At 39.6% G+C, this 23,560-nt stretch overlaps 1 protein-coding gene across 1 annotated transcript; it reads left to right on the plus strand.

The window, feature by feature from the left end:
- The first annotated feature begins 116 nt into the window (after positions 1–116).
- On the plus strand, positions 117–23,492 carry LOC139114460 (nuclear receptor subfamily 6 group A member 1-like). Its single transcript, XM_070676212.1, has 5 exons — positions 117–343; positions 1,658–2,630; positions 19,377–19,429; positions 19,710–20,451; positions 20,916–23,492. Exons 2-5 carry the CDS (start codon positions 1,658–1,660, stop codon positions 21,113–21,115), a joined length of 1,968 nt encoding a protein of 655 aa, XP_070532313.1. The 5' UTR covers positions 117–343; the 3' UTR covers positions 21,116–23,492.
- The last annotated feature ends 68 nt before the right edge of the window (positions 23,493–23,560 follow it).

Genomic DNA, 23,560 nt, shown 5'->3' on the forward strand with positions numbered 1-23,560 from the left:
TGTAAAGGTCTAATCCATACACAAAGCTTCAGATCCCCATTGCCGTTAAATGGGAAACAATTTATGTCTAAGCTAGTTACCGCGAATGTAGAATTTGTTTATTTTCTGCGTTGTGCGCCATTGCCGAGGAAGGTCGTGCAGCGTTCATTCAACTCTAATTGATATTCCTCTTAATACCGGTCTCTACGTGTTATTTTTAGCCAACCATCGTGTTGTGTTCGCCAGACTTAAGACTGAACGGGGCGTAACACTGACTCAGTGGTCATCTAAACTGGACAACCCCAAAGTAGCATATCGCCGCAGTACCAGTCAACACCGATAAATTTAGGGCGAGTTTTATCCGGTGAGTCAACCTGTACTTGTCAAAGTAATGTGAACTAGTTTCTCGGTGTCCTATATTTCACCTTTTTATTCAAAGGTCATTAACAACACTAGCTTGAACTCACTGTACTCCGTTATACCGCTCATGCATGTATAGTCTGTGAATCGGCCGTCGTCGGATATTATGGTGTTTTAAAAATAGCCATCTTTTACCAGTTCGGACAGAGTTTGTCAGCTCGTCTGCTGCATGCAGACGGTAGACGGTTGAAGCTAAACCAGGAAGTGTACACTGTTAACGGTACGGTAACAAATCTATGCACTACTGGCTTTGCGGTGGACGATTGAATTTCCACCGCCGTCGCGTCGCGAACGCAACCCGGGCTCTGAGTGGTCGCGGTCATCAACGCACCGTGGCATAACTGTCAGTGTCACTTATCACTTCTGAAGGTGCCAAATAGAAGCGTTAATCTTGTTAAGCTCTCCCATGCATTTGCGGTAGCTCATTGATGGCAATTACCATATCGAGTCTTGGGTTAAAACGTGCGGTTTCGATGACGTCCGAGGGGTATTCCGCCGCGTGTGCTGGTGTTCAATTCAGCAGACGACAGAGACCCAACTCGCAGCGCTCAAACGCAGAGTTTGCTTGAAGTCTAGTCGGACGGCGAACCGCCGACATCTCGGATTCATCGTGCTTATATATTATACCGATGCGGCGTCTAGTCTACGTAAGTGTACGCCGCTGAAAAATAGAGGAGTAACGCTCTACCCACTTTCCGTTTCGTACCTGTTTCTTTTCGAAATATACGCTAGTGAATAGTCAAATCTCAAATGTAATGATAAAGCATTCGACAGTTAACCATTTTTTCGCCCAAAATTAAAGGTAAGCTTTTTGCAGTACACCTTGAAGTTCAAGAAAGCTAACTTGGCCCGTGCAGTAAAAGTACTGTTGGTAAATATTACCGCAAGGTAGACCCAAGAAAAAGCTAGGATATATTGGTTTAATCACGGTCACTCCTACTAGCTGTATTAATTCGGCCCGGTGGCCGTGCGACGGTTGTTGTTTGGGCAGCGCAAAAACAGCAAAAGCCGTCTATATTATTGTCACAATATTTCAGCCTCATTATTGCCACATTATTGCACCTAGGTCACTGCACAATCAGAATTTCCCCCAATTTGCCCGTGTATACAGTTCTTGGATACAGAAAGGTATCATTTTGCGCTGTATGGGCGTCCTCATTTACTATGCATTGGAAATAATAGAGAACCGCCTCAAATCTTGATGGTTCTGTTTAAAATTCATTAACATTATTATTATTATTATTATTATTTGAAATAGATGATGAAGAGGACAAATTCTGGACCCTGTCTCGAAATGGCAGACGAGAGTGAAATGATAAAGAAACTGAAGACTGATGAAGTTCTAGAAGATGGCGGAAATGAGATCAGACTGAGGAAGTTACCACCAACTAAAAGATGGAGTGGGCTTTACCAAGCTAGCGAACTGTCAAATAATATCAAAGAAGACAGGAAAAGTCCAGAGAAGAGGGAAGTGGCACCTTCTTTAATACCTGGTGCCAATGGTCCACCAATGTCATATCCCATGATTCCTCCACCACCTCCCTTGTTGGCTGTTTCACCCCAGACTCCGTCAACGCCATCTCAGTTGCATCAGCGGCTTACCGAAGGGTACACTGTTAAAGCTGAACAGAATCCACTTCTGAAAAGAGACAGAATACTGATGAACCCACCACTCAGTGCAGATGCCGTACGTTTCTTTCACAGCAGTTCGTCATCGTCGGTCAGCCAGCGGTCGTCGCCGACCGGGAGCTTGCCGAGTCCCGGTTCAAGCATCATTCCATCTCCAATGAGTGCCAGCAGCTTCATTTACACACCAGGGACCCCCTTCACACCAACTATCAACACACATTTCCCGTTCCCCCCACAAACCATACCTGGGCCACATGGACACTTTCATTCTGCCCCAGTTACACCTGCCAAGGGCAACGGCAACGCCAAGCGGTCAGACAGTGTAGGCTCAGGATTGGACAGTCAGGGTCACAGTGAAGCGAGCAACTCAGAAGAAGACGAGTCTTTGATGTATTGCAGTATCTGCGATGACCGAGCAACAGGTTTGCATTACGGCATCATCACATGCGAGGGTTGCAAAGGATTCTTCAAACGAACTGTTCAGAACAAACGAGTGTACACCTGCGTTGGAGATCGCAACTGTGAAATTACGAAAGCGCAGAGAAACCGGTGCCAATTTTGTCGCTTCCAAAAGTGTCTTGATAAAGGCATGCTCCTGGAAGGTAGGTTTTAGTTTTTCTCTTGTAGATTTGTAGAATTTTCAAATTAGATTTGCAGAATTTTCAAATTAAGTCTAGTTTGCAGGACATTGCCATTGCAGTTAAGTTGTGTCTATCAAAAGCAAGTCATATGATCTTATACAGATCTTGGCGTCATATATCAGTTTATCAGGTCCTCATGAGAAAAAAAGCACTGAACTTGAGAGAGCCCAGCAGTCAATAAAAAGTCACATTTATTTTGCCATGAGAGTTGTATGTATGGGTTGATAACTTGTACTACCCTGCTATGGTTTTGGATGGTGTACACGCAGTTCGTGGAAGCCAATTTCACAACTTAAAATAAAGAAAGTGATCAGGTATCCTTGTCCAGACCCTGAATGATCTTGACCATGGCTTATGGTCAGACATCAAAACTGTCATTGAGTTTTCTCAATAGTTTCTGGTATTTCAAGGCCTAAGAAAGGGATTTAACAAAATACCAAGAACTACTTGAAATCTTTTTCCATGATTCCAGATTTCAAAAACAAAAAGAAATAGTCAGAGGCTGGCTGCCTGGCCAGAAAGCATCGTCCAAGTCCCAGCATGGTCCAATCATTCAAATTCAAGTTTGAATCATGTTTCAATTGAACAAACAGTAAAATATATCGACTTCACATTTCAAATTTGAATTGAATTTTCTTATCCAAAAAGTTTGGAAAAATGGTGTATTAGAAGTTACAAACACACACACACACACACACACACACACATATATATATATATATATATATATATATATATATATATATATATATATATATATATATATATATATATATATATATATATATATATATATTATATAGATAGATAGATAGATAGTAGAGATATAGATAGATATGGATAGATAGATCGAGAGATTCCGGCGTTTTTGCATGTCTCTGACATTCCGTTATCGATGTATGTGCACCTGGGAATCTCTGTGTGAATGTGTGTTTGAATAGATGTCTGAATTTTATGTTGGAATTTGTTGTTGTTTCACAGTTATGAAAGGTATTTGTGTGAATGCCTGTCATTGTTGAATCATTGTATTGAAGTATGATCATGTATGCCCTTTACTTTGAATTCAGCGTCGTACCGTGTTTTAGAGGGTGCTTTCTTCGATGCATGAACAGAAAATTTTGTCGATCAAGTCTGAACTCCTTGCTGCAAAGGTTAGAACTGGAGCTGCTGGGACTTTTATGACCTCCCCTGCGTTTATGAGATTGATCTTTTTGGTAGCCTTTATGTGCGGTTGTGGGATTAAAGAAATGGAAAACTTGAAAGTTGAACGAATCCCTGGTTTTGCTTTACTCCAATGATGGAAAAACACCATAAAATCATTTGTAATCTGTGTTTTGTAATGTCCAATGTAAAAAAAAAGATGATCAGAACACTTACACTGTGTTACTGTTTGAGGGGAGAAATACCCTCAGCCAGTAAACAAAAACACAATTTCATTCCAGACAGTCTTCAAGGCCATTGGATAATCAAAACATTGTCTAAGTAGTTTTAATAGAATGGTTTAATCACAGAGAGAGCGCTTAATTAGTGCAAAGTCAAAAGATTGCCACCACATAAAGGGCTTAAAGCCAAATAGTTTTGGACTTGTTTCAAGGTCATATCCAAGGGTGCTGACCAATCAGTGGCTGCATACCAGTCATGGTCATTTGCATATTGATTGCTGATATCTCCCCTTTTCATAGAAACCGGATTCCATCCTCTGCTTTGGCTCTTTTCAAACCCAAGGATTTTGTCCCTTTGAAATCGTCATTAGGCAAATAGAAAGATGCGACTGATTGTCGTTTGTGAGTGTGGGTACCGGCTCAGACATGACACGGCTCATTGTTAGGTAACAACGGTGCCGGTGCAAGGTGATTGACAATCCAATGCCAGTGAGTGGATGGCTGCATTCTCCGCAGGAACCTGTTTATACCACCTTCCACCTTGCTCATGGAAGATCCTCTTCCCCTATCCTTGGGAAAAGTAGTTCATGTAAATCTAAAGTATGAACAGAACTGCAACGAAAAAAAAAACTTTCACAAAGTAAAGTGGTACTTTGAATTGTGATTTGGATACCACACACCCCCCTACATGATTAAAGTAGTCCGGTTTTGGATTATTTGATGTTGATAACTAACTTTTTGAAAAACCAGGAGGAAAACTATACTTTGAATTCAGTTCAAGATTTTCATTTGCCCTTTAAAAAGTGGTCATAGTGGTATTGGGGAGGCTGTGAGTCAAGATGAGTTTTGATCTTCATACCAGCTATATGTTGCCAAAATTTGCATTTTAATGTAACAAACTGCATCATTCTGCATAATATGTAGGAATTACATGTATGTGCTTACAATAGATGAGCTGAAAGATAGAGTTAAGTTTCATACACTAGAGCTAGTGGACAGTCAATTCCCCCAAACCCACGAAGTCTTGATGTTGAAGTGGATCCAAAATACAGGTTGACCACTCTTGATGCTTATAATCCTTTTCTAAAAAGAATTCAGTCCCTCTGTAAAATATTTGACTTGTGTTGTGATCAAAGAAAAAAACGTATTTTCTCCTGACAGGATTTTTGTTTTGTGAATTTTACACTTTGTTTTTTTCTCTGCGTGCAATATGCTAATAATCGCAAAACCAGACAAGAGACAGGTGGGTGTGTTACCCGTTGTCTGTTTGAATAGCACTACATTTAGTTGGTACTTACGTAACCACATCATATTTTATTCAAATGTTTGACATAGCCAGATGAATTCTTTTGTCTCCCAGTTTGATTTGCTTAATCAGGGGGAGTATTCAAGCTCAATTGTAAACTTTACATTACAGTAACCTTGAGACAGACAAGACCCCCCTAGTTCAGGGAGATTACCATGCCGTCTGCCTACCTAGCACGGACCAAATCAATACTGTGAAGGTTTTCACATAGTTTTTTGGCTAGCTTCCCAGTTTGTGGTTGGCCGGCCGGAGAATATTTTTAGTTGTGGTCTACTTTCCAAACACGTGACACCACTGAAGGGAACCTCACAATTTGTTTATGGCTAAAACCAAAAACCAGTAAGGAAGAGGTCATTGGCAAATAAAAAACCCTGTAAATCTGCCTGCTCTGTGTGTTTTGACTGATCTAAAAATAGGTACTGGTAAATCTGAGATAAGAATTAAAGGGTGGGAGAGCAGAGATGAAACTATTTACTTTGCTGATTTGTGCAGGGTGTATAAACAAGCTCTTGTACCGGGTTTTATCTGGTTCTTCTATCTGAGCCAAATTTCAAGACTTTAACTGCAAGGAAACTGTTGCGCTTGCTTTCTAGACCAGCAAGGCTCTCACATGATAAGCATCACCTTGACTGTCATAAGTCTCCCCAACTTTGCAGTCTCAATGACAAAAATCTAGGTGAAAGTTGACGGCTATATCTTCTATTCAAATTAAACGTTAACGGCTTTGGTCGCAGTTTTGTCAGAGTGAAAACTACCAGTTAATTTGATTAGTTCGTAAAAAAGTAATTGCCCAGTGTCGTCAATTTTATTAAATTTCTTTTCTTTCCCCATTCAGAAGTTATAATATTGATTTTTTTTTAACTGAAATCTTTTCAGCGCTTGCTATTCTTATTGCCTTCGTCACTGTCATTTTTAATATCATTCTGCACACTGAAGGTTTCTTCAAACAAAAAAAAAATTCAATTTAGGTGTTTCTCAATGACATGGTTTCCACCAGCACATATGTTTTATAAGATCCTTGTTAAGTAGTCTAGGTCCTCCCCTTGGTTAGGGTATACTGTATGCTCCCCCTGATACCTTGGGGAAGGTGGGGGAGCTTACACCATAGAGATGTGGAGAGGTCCTAGACCATTGTATAGGGTTCTGGTTCAGGGTGAAAAGTACCATTGTAACTCACTTTTTAAAGAAATAAAACTTGGCACCCATTTAAATGATAAAATTGGTACATATGAAGACTTTGAGATTAATATCTCTGTACTGCTTTTGACCCTGATTTTTGCTCTGCCTTTGGAAGGCTCTGGTCCCACATCATGTCCACTGCTCAAACATACAACATTTTAGAGGCAGATATGGAGTTTACCTAGTCTGCTTGATCTCTGATGCCGCTGTTTTCTCAGATGAATGTGGATTGTGTGCGTCTTTCAGCTTCATCAGAGTTTTGGACCTCTCCTTCCATTATTTTCACTTTCAGTGTTAAAAATAAAAAGTTGAGGTTCCGCTGACATTAACATAGAGCTCTCGGTGGGATGTTGTAGCATTCAGCTGATGTTACACTTGTTGTATCGTGTTTGCACTTGACAAGCCAGAATATCTGTGAGACGCAAGAGTCAATAGGCCAAGTGGGATGTGTAAACTCTTTTGGTTCAATGTTTACTCCAAACCGAACAAACACTGTTGAGCTGCTACATGTACCAACACAACTAAAAAAGAAAACCATCGAAAAAACTCATCATGGGCTAAATCAGACAAATGTGTGAGGAAAAAGGAGAACAGGTGTTGTTTAATAGGGTTTTAAAAGATGAGCAAGTCATCAGATGGTAGTCTGTAGCTCTAGCAAAGGAAGGTGCTCGGCCCCTGAGGCTGTGACGATTCATTCTACTAAATCAGCAGCTGTCTGTTCTCAAATATTGATGACATCACAGAAAAAATGTAGTTTTGTCTTCAGAAATCATTTTCGAACTTGTGTGCTTGTGGATTTACAGAACGCCAAACAAACGATACAGACACAACAGTGGGTAAAAGGTGTGTACAATTTTCAAAATCTTTTGCTGTGATTTTTTTCGACAATGGTACCAACAAAACAAAAAAAGAATGTAGTCCGACATTTGTTGTTGTTGTTGTTTGGTTGTGTGTCTTCTTTTGAAAGCTGTGGTCAGACGTCCCTGAGTGGTGTTGTCTGTGTTGGTAGGCGTTTGACCATGGGAGATCAAGCTTGTTATTACGCTGTCAAATGAAACTCCCAAGGTTTCCCGCCCAATGACACAGCGATGGGTGAAAAACACCTGAATGCCTTCAATGCCACCGTCGCTCTAAAGGATATCCAGGGCAGTGTGTGATGAGCTGAGCTGTGCTGCACTTAGCTGAGTTTCCCACTTTCAGTAACAGCCAGTCTGGATTAGTCCACCTTCAAGTGGCATCCTTTAATTCAACAAAGTTCAACTGTCATGGATTCAAATCAACATCGCAGTGTTGATAAAGCCAAACTTCTGAATAGTACCACCTCTGTAATGCAATTACAATGAGTAATTTTGACAAGTTTCTAGTTCTTACTTTCTGATGATGAGACAAGGGGTAGTCATAGTGGTGTGCAGTATGAAATGATCTAAGTGAGACTGCTGACTGTAAAAATTACAGAATCTGATATTTATTTTCTTGTGATTTACAATCTGAATCTGAATTTGAAAGGAGAGTGAATACTGTAATGGTCAAGTGTCCCCAAAATGGTGGATGTCAGGTATCTGTATGTGAACATGCTCTTGGCAAAATATGATGCGCAGTGGGGAAAATGTTAAAATTCATTTTTAGTGACTTTGCTCGGACGAAATGCCAGCTGTGACAAAAAAGCTCTGTGGATGTTGTTGCCAGGCAACAGAGGTGTAAAAGGGGCTGAGGCAAAACATCAGATGTGAGATGGTTTGCCCACCGGGGATTTGCCTCGTGACATCCAGCCAGACTTGATTAGCCGGGTGAGTGAGACTGTGGTCCGAGAGATTGGGAAAACATATTGAGGAAGGTTATCTAACTGTACCAGCAGCATTTCTGGACACCAAGGCCATTGTACACTCAAAGCAGAGACACAGACACTTGTGACGATACCCGTCACACCATACATGGTCTTGCACGCTGTGGCAACCTGCCAGGTTCCGTTACGTAACCTCAAGGACATTGCCAGCGCTCACTCAGCAGTGTCCACACTGGATAAAAGCCAAGGCGTCTGCTTTGTAATGACACTGGGAAAAGGAGTAGGAGGGAATGTCGCTGTCTGATCAGCATCTTTCAGCTACTGGACTTCAAACTGCTGTCTTCAGGCTAAATTTACTTTCAGCAAAATACAATTGGCCACATCTATTTCATAGATGCCGGTATCTTTGAAGAGAGCAGTTGTCAATCAAAGCTGCTTGTGTTTGGTAAAACCCAATTTTGTTATTGACTCTGATGTCAAGGGTTACTCCCTATGCTTCCCAATGATTTTCTGCAGGTCACATGATATTGGCTCATTCGCCTGGTATGTTTCTCTCAAAACTGTGACTGCAATAATGGGCGTAGGCTGGGATTAAATGTAAGAAACAGGTGTGTTCATCCCAGTCAAGTTTGGCTGTGAAGTCCAGTCAGTGCAGAATTGGGATGTCAAATAATTTTACACAGTCAGCAAAATGTCTTCTTGTATGATGAAAGATAGAAATGCAGCTGTTTTTTCATTGATGATATTTTGTACAATGAGACTGAGAGGTTGTTATCTTCATCCTCTTTATAAAGAAACACTGAGCAAATATCCCGATGGAAGTGTTCTTTTACACAAACTCTCGTGTCAACAGTTGTCAGAAAACTTTCCAAGGTGTTTGAGGATTCCAGAGTACCATTGGGAGAGAGAGAGAGAGAGAGAGAGAGAGAGAGAGAGAGAGAGAGAGAGCTAGAGGGGAAAAAAAATAAGTAATTTTAATATGTAAACTACTTCCCAGAACTTGGGTTGGCTTCCTCACCGCATCGTCTTTTTTCAGTCTCCTGCATCCCTCCGTGCTGAAACCCCCCTGCAATTGAATGGCATCTCCGTGGTCAGTGGCTGAAGGTTGTTACTTCACCACAGGCAATCAAGAGTGGACAGGTCAACGACCAGGTCTTTGACCTTTCTTAAATAATTACCATCAGAATGCGGCAACAGATAGCTCATCTCTAGCCAAGGCTGATGTCTCCCAGCAATGTGGAACCAGGTTGGCAGATTCTCACCCAGACAACAATAGGCCCATCATTTAGACCGTCTTCTTCATCAGCGGCGCCAACACTTATTAATTCATCTTCTTCCTCCCTTTATCATTCCTTTCAGATTTCTCAGAGCCCCCTAAAGCCATCCAGTTTTGAAAATTTTTTACTGGTTATCACCAACAAAGGAAATATCTGAGTTGCCTGTGCTGTAGTGTGTAGCAAATAAGGCAGAAGAGTTGAAAATATCGATCGGTGATTTGCGGAAAAATTGCGCTTGTTTGTTTTTTCTGATTTCTTTAAGGTGTTAGAATTATGACTCGGGCAAGTGTGAATACATTCGTACAAAAATCATTCATTGTTTCCTTTCTAACGTTTTTTTTTTCAAAGATTAAAAAAAAAATAGTAATTCTATTTCCTAATTTGACTATGCAGAATTAGAAAACAACCATAAGGACTCGCTTCAAATGGTAACTTGTACTAAAAATAGGAATGAAATTCAAAGTAGCTGTATCAGAAGAGGGAGTTGTCTATTTTGTTTTTGAATCTGGTGCGCTGTTTGGAGTAAATGAGATTGTGAGTTTCTATCTCTGTAAAAGAGATTGGTATTTTCCAAGGTGACTGCATTGTGTACACTTGTTGATAGTCTAATCTATTGTCTCATGGGAAAGATTAAAAAGGATTCTTTTCTGAAGATTTTCATCGAAGAAAAAAGGCTTTGAATTCTTGGAATTTTAACAAAAATCTGTCAAGTCAGTGGTAGATGGTGAAAGGTTTAACTCGTTGCTGAAACTCAACACCTGGTCACACTTCATCCGAACAGTTCTGAAACACGGTTGTTTGTCCACTCTACCTGGCCTTTCTTTCTGTGGAATGTGGGGGCGCTGTGCTCCTGTCTTCTTGTGAATTATGCTCCCCGCCAGGGAGTCTGTCCACTGTTACGTAGCAGCAACTATTGCTAATTTTTCGTTATGGAAGAAGAATTTTTGGTTGCATTAAGTTTGATACTACTGTAGGATAATAGAAAATGATAGAAAAGGGATTGCAAAACCAAAGCTGAGCATGTGCTGAAATGATACAGTAAGATTGACTGAAATTGCATAGCAAGGATAGAGAAAGAACTTCATGTATGCCAATCCCTACATTTGATTATAAAAATACATTAGCTGTAACTTTTGATGGTTTTTTCAATGTTTTTATCTTTAAATGACAAACACATTTTCCTGTTCTACTCCCTAAAGCATGTTCAGATATGTAGTATTCACATAGCTATTATTAAAAGCCTGTGCATGTATACAGACTGTGTTGGAATTGTTGACAATTGAATATTAATCCTGACTAGAATTTAAATGTAAACAATAACAGTGCATCTTGCATTTAGATGCTGTTCTGACATGCTGAATAGTGACTGTTCCAACACGCTGCGGGGAGAAGAACATGAACGAACAGTTGACATATAAAATAAAGATACATGGTGGAAAAAAAATCTTCAAAAAGTTTCAAGCACTACATCTTTAATCAGATTTGAGACATCATAACATTTGGTTCTTTTTCACTATGTGTAATGGTTTTCTAAAAATAAGTTGTTTAGAGGAGTAGATGTGAAGACGAAAACAAAACCAAAAAAGGCAAACCTTCATTGACTCTGTTGATGTAATTTCATGCGTATGGAAGGGTTGCCATGACGACAGGCAGTTTGATGGAGAGAATCTTGTTGCGAAACAACTGATTTCTTGATGTGATGTAAGTGAAGTGATGACTACAGCGAGTAGAATCGGACGGGCCTGGTCATTGATTCTAGCATTATCAAACACCCCACCAGATCATTAGCATATGCAGTGTGCCACAAATCATACCAGTTTAATGTGAATGACAGAAAATCTCATTGTGCTTCTGTGGATAAAATTTCTCATGAACCATGATATACGTAATTAAGCTACAAAACAGAGAAATGTTATGATCATTCTGAACCAGAGCTTAGTGAAGAGGGTGTGACATCATTGTTAGAGGTGACACGATGTAGCTAAGTAACCATGTAGGAAATCTGTCTTTGGCTAGTCTCATCCGACGTTATCCATCAGTAGATTTGGCTGTACCACTGACAGAATTTGTTGCAGGGTGTATGGCTTATAAAAGGAGGTATAGAAAATGAAACGCCAATGCATCCAGAAAGAAGGGACAAAGCCCATGATGAACAATTGCAGGATTTCCTAGAGGCTAGATATTCTTTCCATTGTGACCAAGGTGGCAGTATATTTTATAGCATGCTAGCGTAATATTTTCTTGTGCCTTTTCCATCAAAGGAAATTTTTTTTAGGAAAATTGTCTTTAGGGCGATCATTTGCATGGATGTAATCTATAGTAGATTCAGATTTTGTACATGACAAGTCTTCAATGTCAGGAAAACAGAACACAGCCTTTGCAACGGAGAACTTGCAGTGACATGTGAAAGGCAGTTATATTTTTCACTGGGCCTTGTCACTCAATCAAAATGGAAAGAGCAACCACACCACAAGAATTCCAAGGGACGTTATTTTATAACACTGTGAAAAATTGAACCCAATTACAGATCACCAAACATAATTTTACATCTTTCATAACTATGTATTATAAACTGGCCACAGTTTTAGCAACAAACTTTTCTTTGAATTTCCGTCTTCGTCGTAGGTGGCTACGCATTCTTGTTTCCCGATCCAAATTTTCAAGCCCCACCCTATAACATTGTCCAGTGGTGATAATCCTGCACCTGTAGTTGGCATTCCGAGGTTGTGACAATAGTATTTCTGTCGTAGGTTTTACATGCGGCCAGCCAAATTTAACGTTTGCTTAAGCTCTCAAAAACTCCCATCGCTCGTGGGCGTCTCTTTTTCGAATTCCAGTAGATGCTTTTGTTTATCGTGGAAGAAATTTTTTTTTTGAATTGCTGAACCTGTCAATAGTAGTGAGTGCTTTGTCTCAGTACTGCTTTCAATAAAATCCAAGTATGCGTTCTTCTTGGTTTGTCCTTGAGACTTTTGTTGTTTTCCGACTTTGTCTGACAGGCTGTCTCATCCTTTGATAGATGGCTATTTTTAGGCATGGATAGAACTGTCCAAATGTTACCAAGTTCTTAGCGCATATTGTTTAAAGGGTTTATTGATTGTCATAATCCCCTTGCCGGCCAACGAAAAAAAACCAGAACAATGACCGAAGTCTTTTGAATGTCGTTTTCAGAACCTTCGCTGGTCAATACTTCCGATTGTACACATTTGCAAAAAAAAAGGGCGCAGTATGGCATAAAACGGTTGTTGGTTCCTTCTGTCATTATCAGTTCCTCTCCACCTCTGTTCCAGCCTATCTCCCCATTTTCCTGAAGTTAATGGTCTAATTGCCTAGTAGAAAGTAATGATGGTTTTACCTAAAATTTACTGTGTCAAGGGGCGTAAATTGTCTTCAAAGAAATACGGGATCTGCATGAAAACACTAGATTTACTTCGGATGGTCAAGATGCCAAATTGATTGCTTTACGCAAATTTTCAGTGAACCTGTTCTCACTTTCATTTCTGAACCTTTTTTATCAGCTTACATGAAAACCTGCATCACACAGTCCTTTGGTACGAGATAAAAAAAAAATACAAAAGAAAAGGAGACTGGTTAGATATAGGCAACAATAAGATGTCTTCAAGCAAAGCCTTGAAAAAGATTCACCTATGCATAGCTGCAGTTTCTCAGTCATTTACTATTTTTCAACTTGAATGTTTTGACTCCTGCAGTGTGAACCATGTACCACTGGTACGCCGTGGTGGTCCCACTCATCCACAAATAGCTGAAGGTGTTGAGGGTATAGCTACTTTCTTTAATATGAAGAGCGTGAATGTAGGAGGGGTTTGTTGTTCCTGTCTTAACCACTAAAACAACAATTTTTAAAAAAAACCACAGCTCAAGGACAAAAGAAAGAATTGCTGCTCACATAGCCAAGCTGCAAAAAAAAAAAAGCAGAGCATACACTTAACCAAGCCATGCTATAAAGAAGATTAAACTGCCTTTGTACTCATTACTGTTTGTTGAGATCCGACACAAAACGTAGAGTGTATATATATTCCACCGCAAATCTGTGGTTTAGTGTTCTGGAGAATATTCACTGATTTGAATGAATGGGGAATCTTCAAAATTAGTTTCTTGTGGTAAATTTGATTTATAATGTGATGGTAGAGCGGCAAGCTCAACTATTTCCCTGAGTGTTTTCAATCTGTGGCAGCCAGCCACAGCTTATCATTCACTTGCCAGTCACAGTGCAGGCTTTCTAGTCCAGTGGTATCCTATCCATACTTTCTTTTGGAACTCCTTGCAGAGAGATCCAAATATTCTTGACTATCCAGAAAGCAAATATTACAGGCTGTCTCTCGCATTGGAAAAAAAATCTTACAGGTAGAGGTATTCGCTGTATTATGGTGACAGTATCTGCAAACAACCCAACAACAAAACGTCCAATTTTGATTTGTCAACACGACCTGTGTTTATGCGTAATGGCCAGTATTGTCGTAGGAAACTAAACTTGAATCCCTGCTAGAATATTTATCAACGATAACATTGCATTTTATACTCACTGTGTTGTGAAGGAGTGATATTTTGCATTGCAACAGACTTTGGACAGGAAAATGTACATGTATCAGAGAACAGATGTAATGAAAATATACGATCCAATAGTACTGTATTGAAGAAATATTCAGAGAAAATGCTCTTTCCTGAAGAATCACCGATGATGGAATAAACTGAGTGAGGGCTTGTGGGTCATTTATCTGAGGAGACTCTGGTACAGCAGAAAAAGAAAAACTAATTTTGACCCAAAAAAATTGCTGCAATTATGTAACTTTCTGCTGACGCAGGCAAAATAGCACATATCGGTCAATATTCTTTTCATCATTTTGAAGATGAAACGCGATGTAGACGCTAGGAGATTCACTAAACTGGGGAAGGGTGGCTGTCTTTGTCTTTGATTTTGTTGTGAAGAGAACGCGCCCGGATTATTAAGAGTTTCTGCCGGTTTGAATCGTTGCGTCGTGTGACGCACTTGTTGTCATGATCGGCAAGGTGGCAGAAATGTTGCGATGAGAGAGTGGTCATTGAACTCCGGCCAAGTGGCCCTGAAGAGTCCAAGCAATCAGAATAATATGCAAATGACTCTGGCTGGGAGTTCATTGACTGAGGGAGAAGAGCGTGAACTGTATCAGAAAGGTCGTCAGCAATCACGCTTCTCTTCTTCCTCCCTTTCCCCCCTCTTCCTCCTACCCTCTGTTCATTGGAGCTTTGCATGTAGCGCGTAGGCAGCTTATAACCTTTGTTCAAAAAGCCCATCTCGTGAAGCTCATCATATTAGACTTACATTCCGTGTGACATTGTGACAACAATGCTATTTATGCCCCATTAGCTTTTTAAAGTCATCATTGTGCCATGACAGTTATGTGTATGAAAATAACACTGGACAGTAGACTGGAAAAAAATAATTGTTTGATACTTTGATCATTTTACCACTCCCATGGACATAGCGGCTGCAATTGACTACCATTGACATAAGCTTGCAATTGACAAACGTCAACTACCAGTAAATGCTATGTTGAATTGCTGCTGTGACCAACCATGAAATTTGAAATTGACATCATAACCAAATCACAGTATCTCAGTCAAGGGGCAGATTTCAAATTACCAAACAAACACGCAGTGTCATAGCAGGGTGAAACAGCTTGAAGATTTTTACATTGCTTTGATAGAGTTTTAGTTCGATATCATTAAGAAATGGTAACATCGGACATTTTTATGTCATGTTCAGTTTTGTTCTGGAAAATATACAAATACAGGGCCTTATAACTTGCAGTTTCAGGTCTTTAAAATTTGCAGATACAAAATATTGTCTTAGTTTTCAATGAGGAAACAGAAACAGTGTACCGGTATGCTAAAACACTGTGATCTTGCTCATAGACAAAACACAGTCTCTTCAGACCACATCTCTTTGTGTTGCAGGCAAGAGATTCTATGGACGTCATGTTGTCATAGACGTCTTTGATTTTCATGAAGTCTTCCGGTATTGGGATTGTTGGTGGTCGGATATGATATGTAGTCAGACAACAAATAGTAGGATGGTTAAAAATAGAAAAGTAAAATCAATGCGGTGTAGTCAAAATCATGCTACCACCGGTAGTGGTTACATCATTCAAGAGAAATTACTTTTATGATTAGACTTTGCCTTTTGACATTTACATTCACAATCAGAATAGTCCTTATCCCTTAAAGGGGAAGTTCACCAAGGATGATTTTTACATATGTGCTAGCTTGGTGGTCACTTACCCCGGAAAAGCTATTTTCGCCATTTATAACTTGCAAGATTTTTTACAAAAAACGATAGAAATAGTACAGGAAGTTGTCCATGTAATTTGAATCATGGGAAAAAGCGCCAAGCTTGGATCTTGCATAATGTGATATGGAAGGGACCATTTTCCCATGGGTATGGCATTGTCCACTCACCCATGCTTAAACCAGGCTGTGCGTATTTACATAATTTTTGTTTATACTGTTTATCCTTGCATAAACAATGAATCACTTATAATAAACTTTCCACTGTCAGATTTTGTGTTGCTGTTTACTACTGTGTTACTGTGAGAGGACAATGTTGGGGGCCATACCCGTCCAAAGATGGTCCCTTCCATATCACATTATGCAAGCTCCAAGTTTGGAGCTTTTTCCCATGATTCAAATTACATGGGCAACTTCCTGTACTATTTTATCGTTTTTTTGTAAAAAATCCTGCGAGTTATAAATGGTGAAAATAGTTTTTCCTGGGTAAATGACCACAGAGCTACCACATATGTAAAAATCATCCTTGGTGAACTTCCCCTTTAAGTCAAAAAAAAAAAAAAAAAAAGGGAAGGAAGAGAGACAGAAGAAAATTCAGCGCAAAGAAAACAAACAAAACACAAGAAATGGAAACAAAGCTTTTAGCAAACAGGAATGAACATGCATGTATCACAGGAAACATAATGATACTTTCAGCATTGAAGCCATCCATCCTTGTCCAGGCTATGCCAGAATTTTGAAAAGTGGAAAAATGTGGTCGACCCTTAGGAATAATTGGCATGGAGTTCAGATAGCTTCAACCCTGATTATTCTCCCCCTGGTGGCTGTCCAATAAACTCTCCCATCCCTGTTACCTTTTACCTTTAATGTCATCTGATTAAATTTCTCCCGAGAGTCATTGCCTAACAACATGCTTTTCTCATTAGTCCTGCATGGCATTGACATTTTCACATATTTTATTTTTTATCATTTAATTCTTAAACAGCAAATTCTTGTAATAAAAAATCTTTGAATTTCGTCCCCTCTTACTGTTGTGAGAAGCAGTGATATCAATATAGCATGGTTGATGAAAGAGAAAAAGCAGTTTTTCCTCAAACAAAAGAAAAGTCATTGTGAGTAAATAAATTTGCATCTGTATATGGTCACCATTGTCATAAAAAGTAAGTGAACGGATGTGTTTCAGATGAGACCTTCAAAGGGGAAGTGTTCATGAATGTAAATATAGACAAGATAATTTTCACCAATGTAGACCAGATCACCTCCCGTTCATCCTGCTGCTAAACATATGTCAATTCCATGTTCTAATCAGTACGATGGTAGGAATATAAAGCATAAGTCACAGAAGCAGAGTCAGAAATAACTTCCTGACTGCTGCCTGCCTGTAAATCTTGTCGGGCATGTAAAAATTTACATTTATTTGCCCAGGCCACATGCTCAGATGGAAATAATTTTTCGGGTCTTGGTTTGCTGAGATAAGTAGGGATGTGTACGCATGCCAGACAATTATCACAACTTCGCTAGCCAAGGGTGTTTCCTTGGCAGGGAGCGTCCCTTCTTGCTTAGAGAGACTATGCTACTATGAAGACCCAACCAAGCTGTGGCCATCTAACCAAGCTGTGCAGACCCGATGATGTAATTATCATGGCCAATACTATTTTGTCAATGTACTGTGCAGGTTACTTTTCAAAATTACCTGTCCAGATGTCCGGTTGCTGTTTTTCTTGGAGTCCCCACGGACACCGTCCGGGGGGACTTATAGGTTTGGTCATGTCCGTGCATGCGTGCGTGCGTCCGTGCGTGCGTGCGTGCGTCCGTGCGTCCGTCCGTTCACGCAGATATCTCAGAGATGCCTGGAGCGATTTCATTCAAACTTGGTACAAGGATTACTTCATATGTCATACAGATGCACGTCAATTTGTTTTGTGATGCGATCCAATATGGCTGCCAGGCGGCCATTTTATTACGATTTTTTCATGTACAGAGCCATAACTCAGGCATGTTTCAACTGATTTATTCAAAGTTGGTACAAGGACATGACCAATGTCATAGATATGCACGTCAATTTTTTTGTGATACGATCCAATATGGCCGCCGTGCAGCCATTTTGTTACGATTTTTTCATGTACAGAGCCATTACTCAGGCATGTTTTAACAGATTTTATTCAAAGTTGGTACAAGGATATTGACCAATGTCATAGCTATACACATCAATTTGTTTTGTGATACGATCCAATATGGCCGCAGAGCGGCCATTTTGTTACGATTTTTTCATGTACAGAGCCATAACTCAGGCATAACTCAACGATTTTATTCAAACTTGGTGCAAGGATATTGACCTATGTCATGCACATGCACATTGATCTTTTTGTGATACGATCCAATATGGCCGCCGTGTGGCCATTTTATTACATTTTTTCATGTCCAGAACCATAACTCAGACATGTATCAAGTGAATTTATTCAAAGTTGGTACAAGGAGATTGACCAATGTCATACATATGCACATTAATTTGTTTTGTGATACGATCCAATATGGCTGCTGTGCGGCCATTTTGTTATGATTTTTTCATGTACAAGCCGTAACTCAGGCATATCTCAACCAATTTTAATCAAATTTGCTACAAGGACATTGACCTATGTCATATATATGCACATTTATTTGTTTTGTGATACGATCCAATATGGCCACCGTGTGGCCATTTTATTACGATTTTTCCATGTCCTGAACTACAACTCAGACATGTATCAAGCGAATTTATTCAAAAGTATTTTTATCACAGACCTAATGAAGAGGACTCTATCCTCTCTGAGGACCTGTAATCAAAGTACCCATTAACAAGTGGGGACTGTGTCATCAACGATGACTTGTTCTTGGATTTCCCACGCTGGCAGTAGTATGGAATAATGAGGGGAACTTAACCCCTTAATGTCCCATACCTCTCAGTAAAGACATCTGAAGTATGATCGTTTAGAGTGAGGCAATTTGTCATTGAAGTTCCAGGTCAAATTCAGTTATAAAAACCCATTTCATACTCATAGCCATGTTCCATACAATAAGGAAGGCAGCATTTCCATGTAGATGGAGACAGATGGAGACAGGGAGTGTGTTAGAAATTTTTGCTGTTCTTACAACAGTCCCCAGAAACAATGCTAGGAAGTTACTCCATTGAGACAGAGTGTATTTGCTTTGAATGGAGAGTGTGTAAAGCTTGGATGACTGGGACTTTCCATCAATAGTGATGACGGCCAAGTTTTGAAAAGTGTGGACCACAATTGAGTGTGTGTGTGTGAAAGAATGTACAATGGTTCAATAGTGTAACTTCTTTAGTTAAAAAAATAGTCTGATGTAAAATTTTTAAAAGCCTAACTGTGTAACATATCAGAAAAAGTTGCTAAGAGCCAAAGAGTTTGGCTGATTCAGACTATCTTTTATGCCAACATGATGTGACAAAGTTTTATTCTAATTGGTATGAATTTTTTTATTTTCATTTTACAGCTGTCCGTGAGGATAGAATGCCAGGTGGTCGGAACACAGGGTTATCTTACAAGGTAGGTTTCTGAACATCACCAGCTTACTAAGCCAGTGCCTTGTTGTAACCTTTCTGACTTTGCAGTGGAAAATTATGTATTTTACAGTGCAAATTTCATGGTCATGTGACTTTTGTGTGATAGCTTAACCAATCACTGCAAAGGATTAACATCATAGTGGAAGAGGAAATTTTTTGAAAGGAAAATACCCAGGATACTCCTTACTGTATATTTCAGAAAGTAGACCCTGAGCATTTCAGGCAAGAAAGGTGTAAATTTTTTGTGGTATGTTACTTTTCAGAGCAAACCTCACAACTATGACAGGCTGCGCAAGAAGTTCCAGCAACTGGCTCAACAGAAGACGATGGAGAACAAGAGAAACCGAGCCGAGAAACAGGCATTGAGGGCAGCCAGAGAAGCCATGAAGATGGAGAGGGACGCCTACAAGCAAGGCCATCTCTCGGTCAACAAAGAGCACCCCCACAGCCCTTTCCGTGAAGTCCAGCCAGAGACGGCCCAGATGATCGAGGTTCTCCAACAGACAGAGACCGCGCTGAGTAAAATCACGTACAGCGATACCTTTGGGGCCGATCGGATCATCAAGTATTCCGATGACCTCATGAAGGCCTTGTGCAAGCTGGGAGACGATCTGGTGTTCCATTTGGTCCAGTGGGTCAAGCATCTTCCCTTCTACACCCGACTGGCCACCGAGGAGCACACGCACATACTGAAGTCCAAATGGCAGGAGCTGCTCCTACTCTCGGTGGCCGTCAACGCCATCAACTTCCGGAACAGTACGACCAACCGGGGGCTGAGCTTTGAGCAGCACGTCTACAAGAACATGCTGTACCTGCAAGACTGTCTCAACCAGACTCTGGACTTGAAGCTCGACATGGACAGCTTCCGACAAGAAATGGGAGAGGTAGTGGAGAAGTTGACCCACCTCGTAGCCATGTTCCATACTTATAAAATCACACGGGATGAATACCTGTTGATTAAAGTGGTGGTGCTCCTCAACAACGCCTGTACCAGTAATAACAATGGTAAGTATATATGCCATTTTCAGTCAGATCATCCAACTAATTTGTCACATTGCCTTGTTTTGAGTGAAATCATGTACGATTACTTCATAGAATTTTGCAAGCTATGTTACATTATTTGTAAGAAAATTGAAATCACATCGATGAGTACACACGCACCCTCTTCTGGTGAATTTATTTTTAAAGATGGATACGTTCATTGGTTTGGAATTTCACCTAAGTGAGAGAAAAGGCCAGAGACACTAGTGTTAGTAGTGTTCCCACCAACCAGTTGAGTGCTTTTAAAATTCAAATTGTGACGTGATAATGAATGTAAAGTGCTGGTTTTATGTGAATGTAGAAGAGCTAGAAAGATCTGTACTGTGATTTTGGCCGTTAGTACTGTTTGAAACTTATAATGAGTAGCATGCTGAGTCAAGACCCGGCCAATAACCTGTTTTGTTCTCTCTTCTTTTCAATACTTTCAGACTCTGACATTGCTGACAAAGTACGAGAGCCCTATCTCAGTGCCCTCCATGACTACATGCAGGTAAACTACCCAGCATATCCAAACAGGTTCGACGAGATCATCTCCAGATTTCCAGAGCTCTCCGAGTGTGCTGAACTGCTTTGCAAAAGCAAGCTACTCTACATGCCCTATTTACTGAACGCGATGGCAAAATGTTGATTGTGTGACCCGTTTGTGGGTTGTGTCTGAAACTTTTTATCTTTCCTTTCCCGCCTTTTTCGTTTTGCTGGCAATACGTCGTCAAAACTATATCAGTATTTAACTCTTTACAAAACGTGACAAATCGCCGATAAATATATACTATGACACTTGTGTGCGTTCACAGTGTTTTACACTAATGTGGTGTTTCTTTTTTTGTAGAATTCATATATAAAGGAGAAAAATCGGAAAAAAAAATCTAAAATAACGTTTAAATCACAATGTTTGAAAAGAGTACAGAGCGTCACTGCCACCATACGAACATTCAAATGCAATATGTATTAAGCAGTGTGCATCGTTTGATTTAGAACTTATATATATAATTTATATATCTTTTCCTTTCCTCATTGTAAATACCCCGCATATATCGATTCCAAATCAGCGTATCATACAAATTTCAGTGTTGATGGTGTGTACTGTTACAAGAGGTTTTGGTGCATGTCTTGCACATTACCCAAGGCGAAGAATTTGAGAGAATCCTATGTATTGGTTGGGTAATTTTTTTTCTCACTTATTCGTTGAAATTTTGAATACATTGAGAATGATATTCTGTGTTAGCCTTGTTGTCTGTGTTTTGAAAAATGAGGAATGCTTGATAAACTTGTCATGGAAAATGTTCTGGGGCTTTCCATGATTTTGTGTTTCTGATAGTATTTGCAGTATTACAGAAATGTAGCATTGTAAATTTTGTCTTTGCTCTATCATAGTAAACTGTGCACGGTCTTTTCATATATTTACCGAGGTGAACGTTTGCGTCCACCAACAGAGTGGAATACTTCTGATTGATCTTCAGAGCCTGATAAAAAAAAAGTGCACCCCTACATTTACAGCACAAGGTGGCTCACCCCTTGTCCCCGTTGTACAGGCTTTGTAGGTGGTGGTGGACGGACCATTGCTAAGTAGGGGGTGGCAGGGTTTCTGTTGAGATGCAAACATAAAAGGTGCTTCAGCTACCGTGGTGCTTAGGGGTTTCGTCATCTCTAGTAAAGTAATTGTAAAGAAATCACAAATTGTGAGAATAAATTGTAAAGAAATGATAATAATAAAAGAGCAATTGTACAGAATTAATTATAGAGTTAAAGCCCCTGAAATGATTGGCTTTTATAGAAATGAGAATTTTTGCTTCTTAGGTGTTTGCTGTTGATCAATGCAGGTGTGGGCATATATGGCATAGTATCAAAGTGCAGCCCAGAAATGCAGAGATGTACATAGTTGGTGTGGTAGTTGTTAGATCTTGAAGTGCATTTGTAGGTAACGACAAATGTGAATTTCAAGAGTTCTGCCATAGCGTGTTATCCAAATGTTCTAGTGCAAGCCTAGCTTAGATCTGAGTATATGATATATTGTAGGTGCAGTACTGTGAAGTTTTGCTAAATGGTGTGGTAGAGCGTTATTACAATTTTTTTCTTGGCTGTAATTCTGACTTATATTATAGGCTATGTATATGTGTGTCTTACCTTTGATCAAATCAGACGGCTGCTGTAGGCATGCATAGCCTTGGCATAATCTTGTGTAGTGGCTCTTGTCGTCTGTCGAGTGCGGAATAAGTCTCTGCTGTCTAGACACAGCAGACTGGATACATAAGGGCATTGCTAAAGCCACAGCTGACCAACACTTATACGCCCCGGCACGTGAAAGTCTGGGCAAAAACACTTTACACAGCTGTGGTTCAACACCAGTATTGCTTTTTTTTTTTTTTTACACAAACAAGAAAATTAATCATGTATTAATTGCCAAAGAGCACAGCAATAAGGGAAGTAACTCTTAACAGTAATGGTAGTTCTTCTTTTTCAACCTCTACAATGTATTCACTTGGTAGTACAGCAAAAAGAGGTTTATATGGTTTTTTTTAATTTTGTTATATTTAAAGAAGAATGTGCAGGTGTGTCTTACATATAATGAGTTATTTAGCCAAAAACTATTCTTTAATGTGATATGTGATGTGGAAATGAAATCCAGTGTGATAAAGAAAACATTAAGAAAGTACATTGAAGATTTTAAAAATTATCACAATTTTTGTGCCTTGATTATTGAAAAAAAAGGGGAAAAAAAATTATCTTGAGGAGAAATCAAAAAGTACATTTTTTCAGTGTTGTACGTTTTCTGTGTTGTAATGAATGAGATTCATATGAACCTACAGATGATCTTTAAGAAAGCACAATTAGGAGACTACTATTTTTTCCGTTTATAGTTTCTGAAATTTTTTGTAATTGATATATGCCGTGTTTGTTTATTATATCTGCTTGAGACCAACTCTGGCCAGTTTATCTGCCCTTTCTGGTGTACTAGTACAATAGGCTGAAAATAAGTCAATAAAAGAATGTTATTTTGAATGAAATATCTTTGCCCGAGTCACAAATCTACTTGGTTCAAAAACAAGAGTCACAAAAGTTGTCATTGTTCTTC

Source organism: Ptychodera flava, chromosome 16 (assembly GCF_041260155.1).
Source record: "Ptychodera flava strain L36383 chromosome 16, AS_Pfla_20210202, whole genome shotgun sequence".
In the NCBI taxonomy this organism is placed as follows: domain Eukaryota; kingdom Metazoa; phylum Hemichordata; class Enteropneusta; family Ptychoderidae; genus Ptychodera; species Ptychodera flava.

Bases quoted from the DNA above. Each gene is read 5' to 3' on its own strand.
- LOC139114460 (XM_070676212.1), top strand. From the start codon at position 1,658: ATGATGAAGAGGACAAATTCTGGACCCTGTCTCGAAATGGCAGACGAG. The intron at 19,430-19,709 runs GTAGGTTTCTGA...GTTACTTTTCAG, and splicing joins ACACAGGGTTATCTTACAAG to AGCAAACCTCACAACTATGA. The intron at 20,452-20,915 runs GTAAGTATATAT...CAATACTTTCAG, and splicing joins CTGTACCAGTAATAACAATG to ACTCTGACATTGCTGACAAA.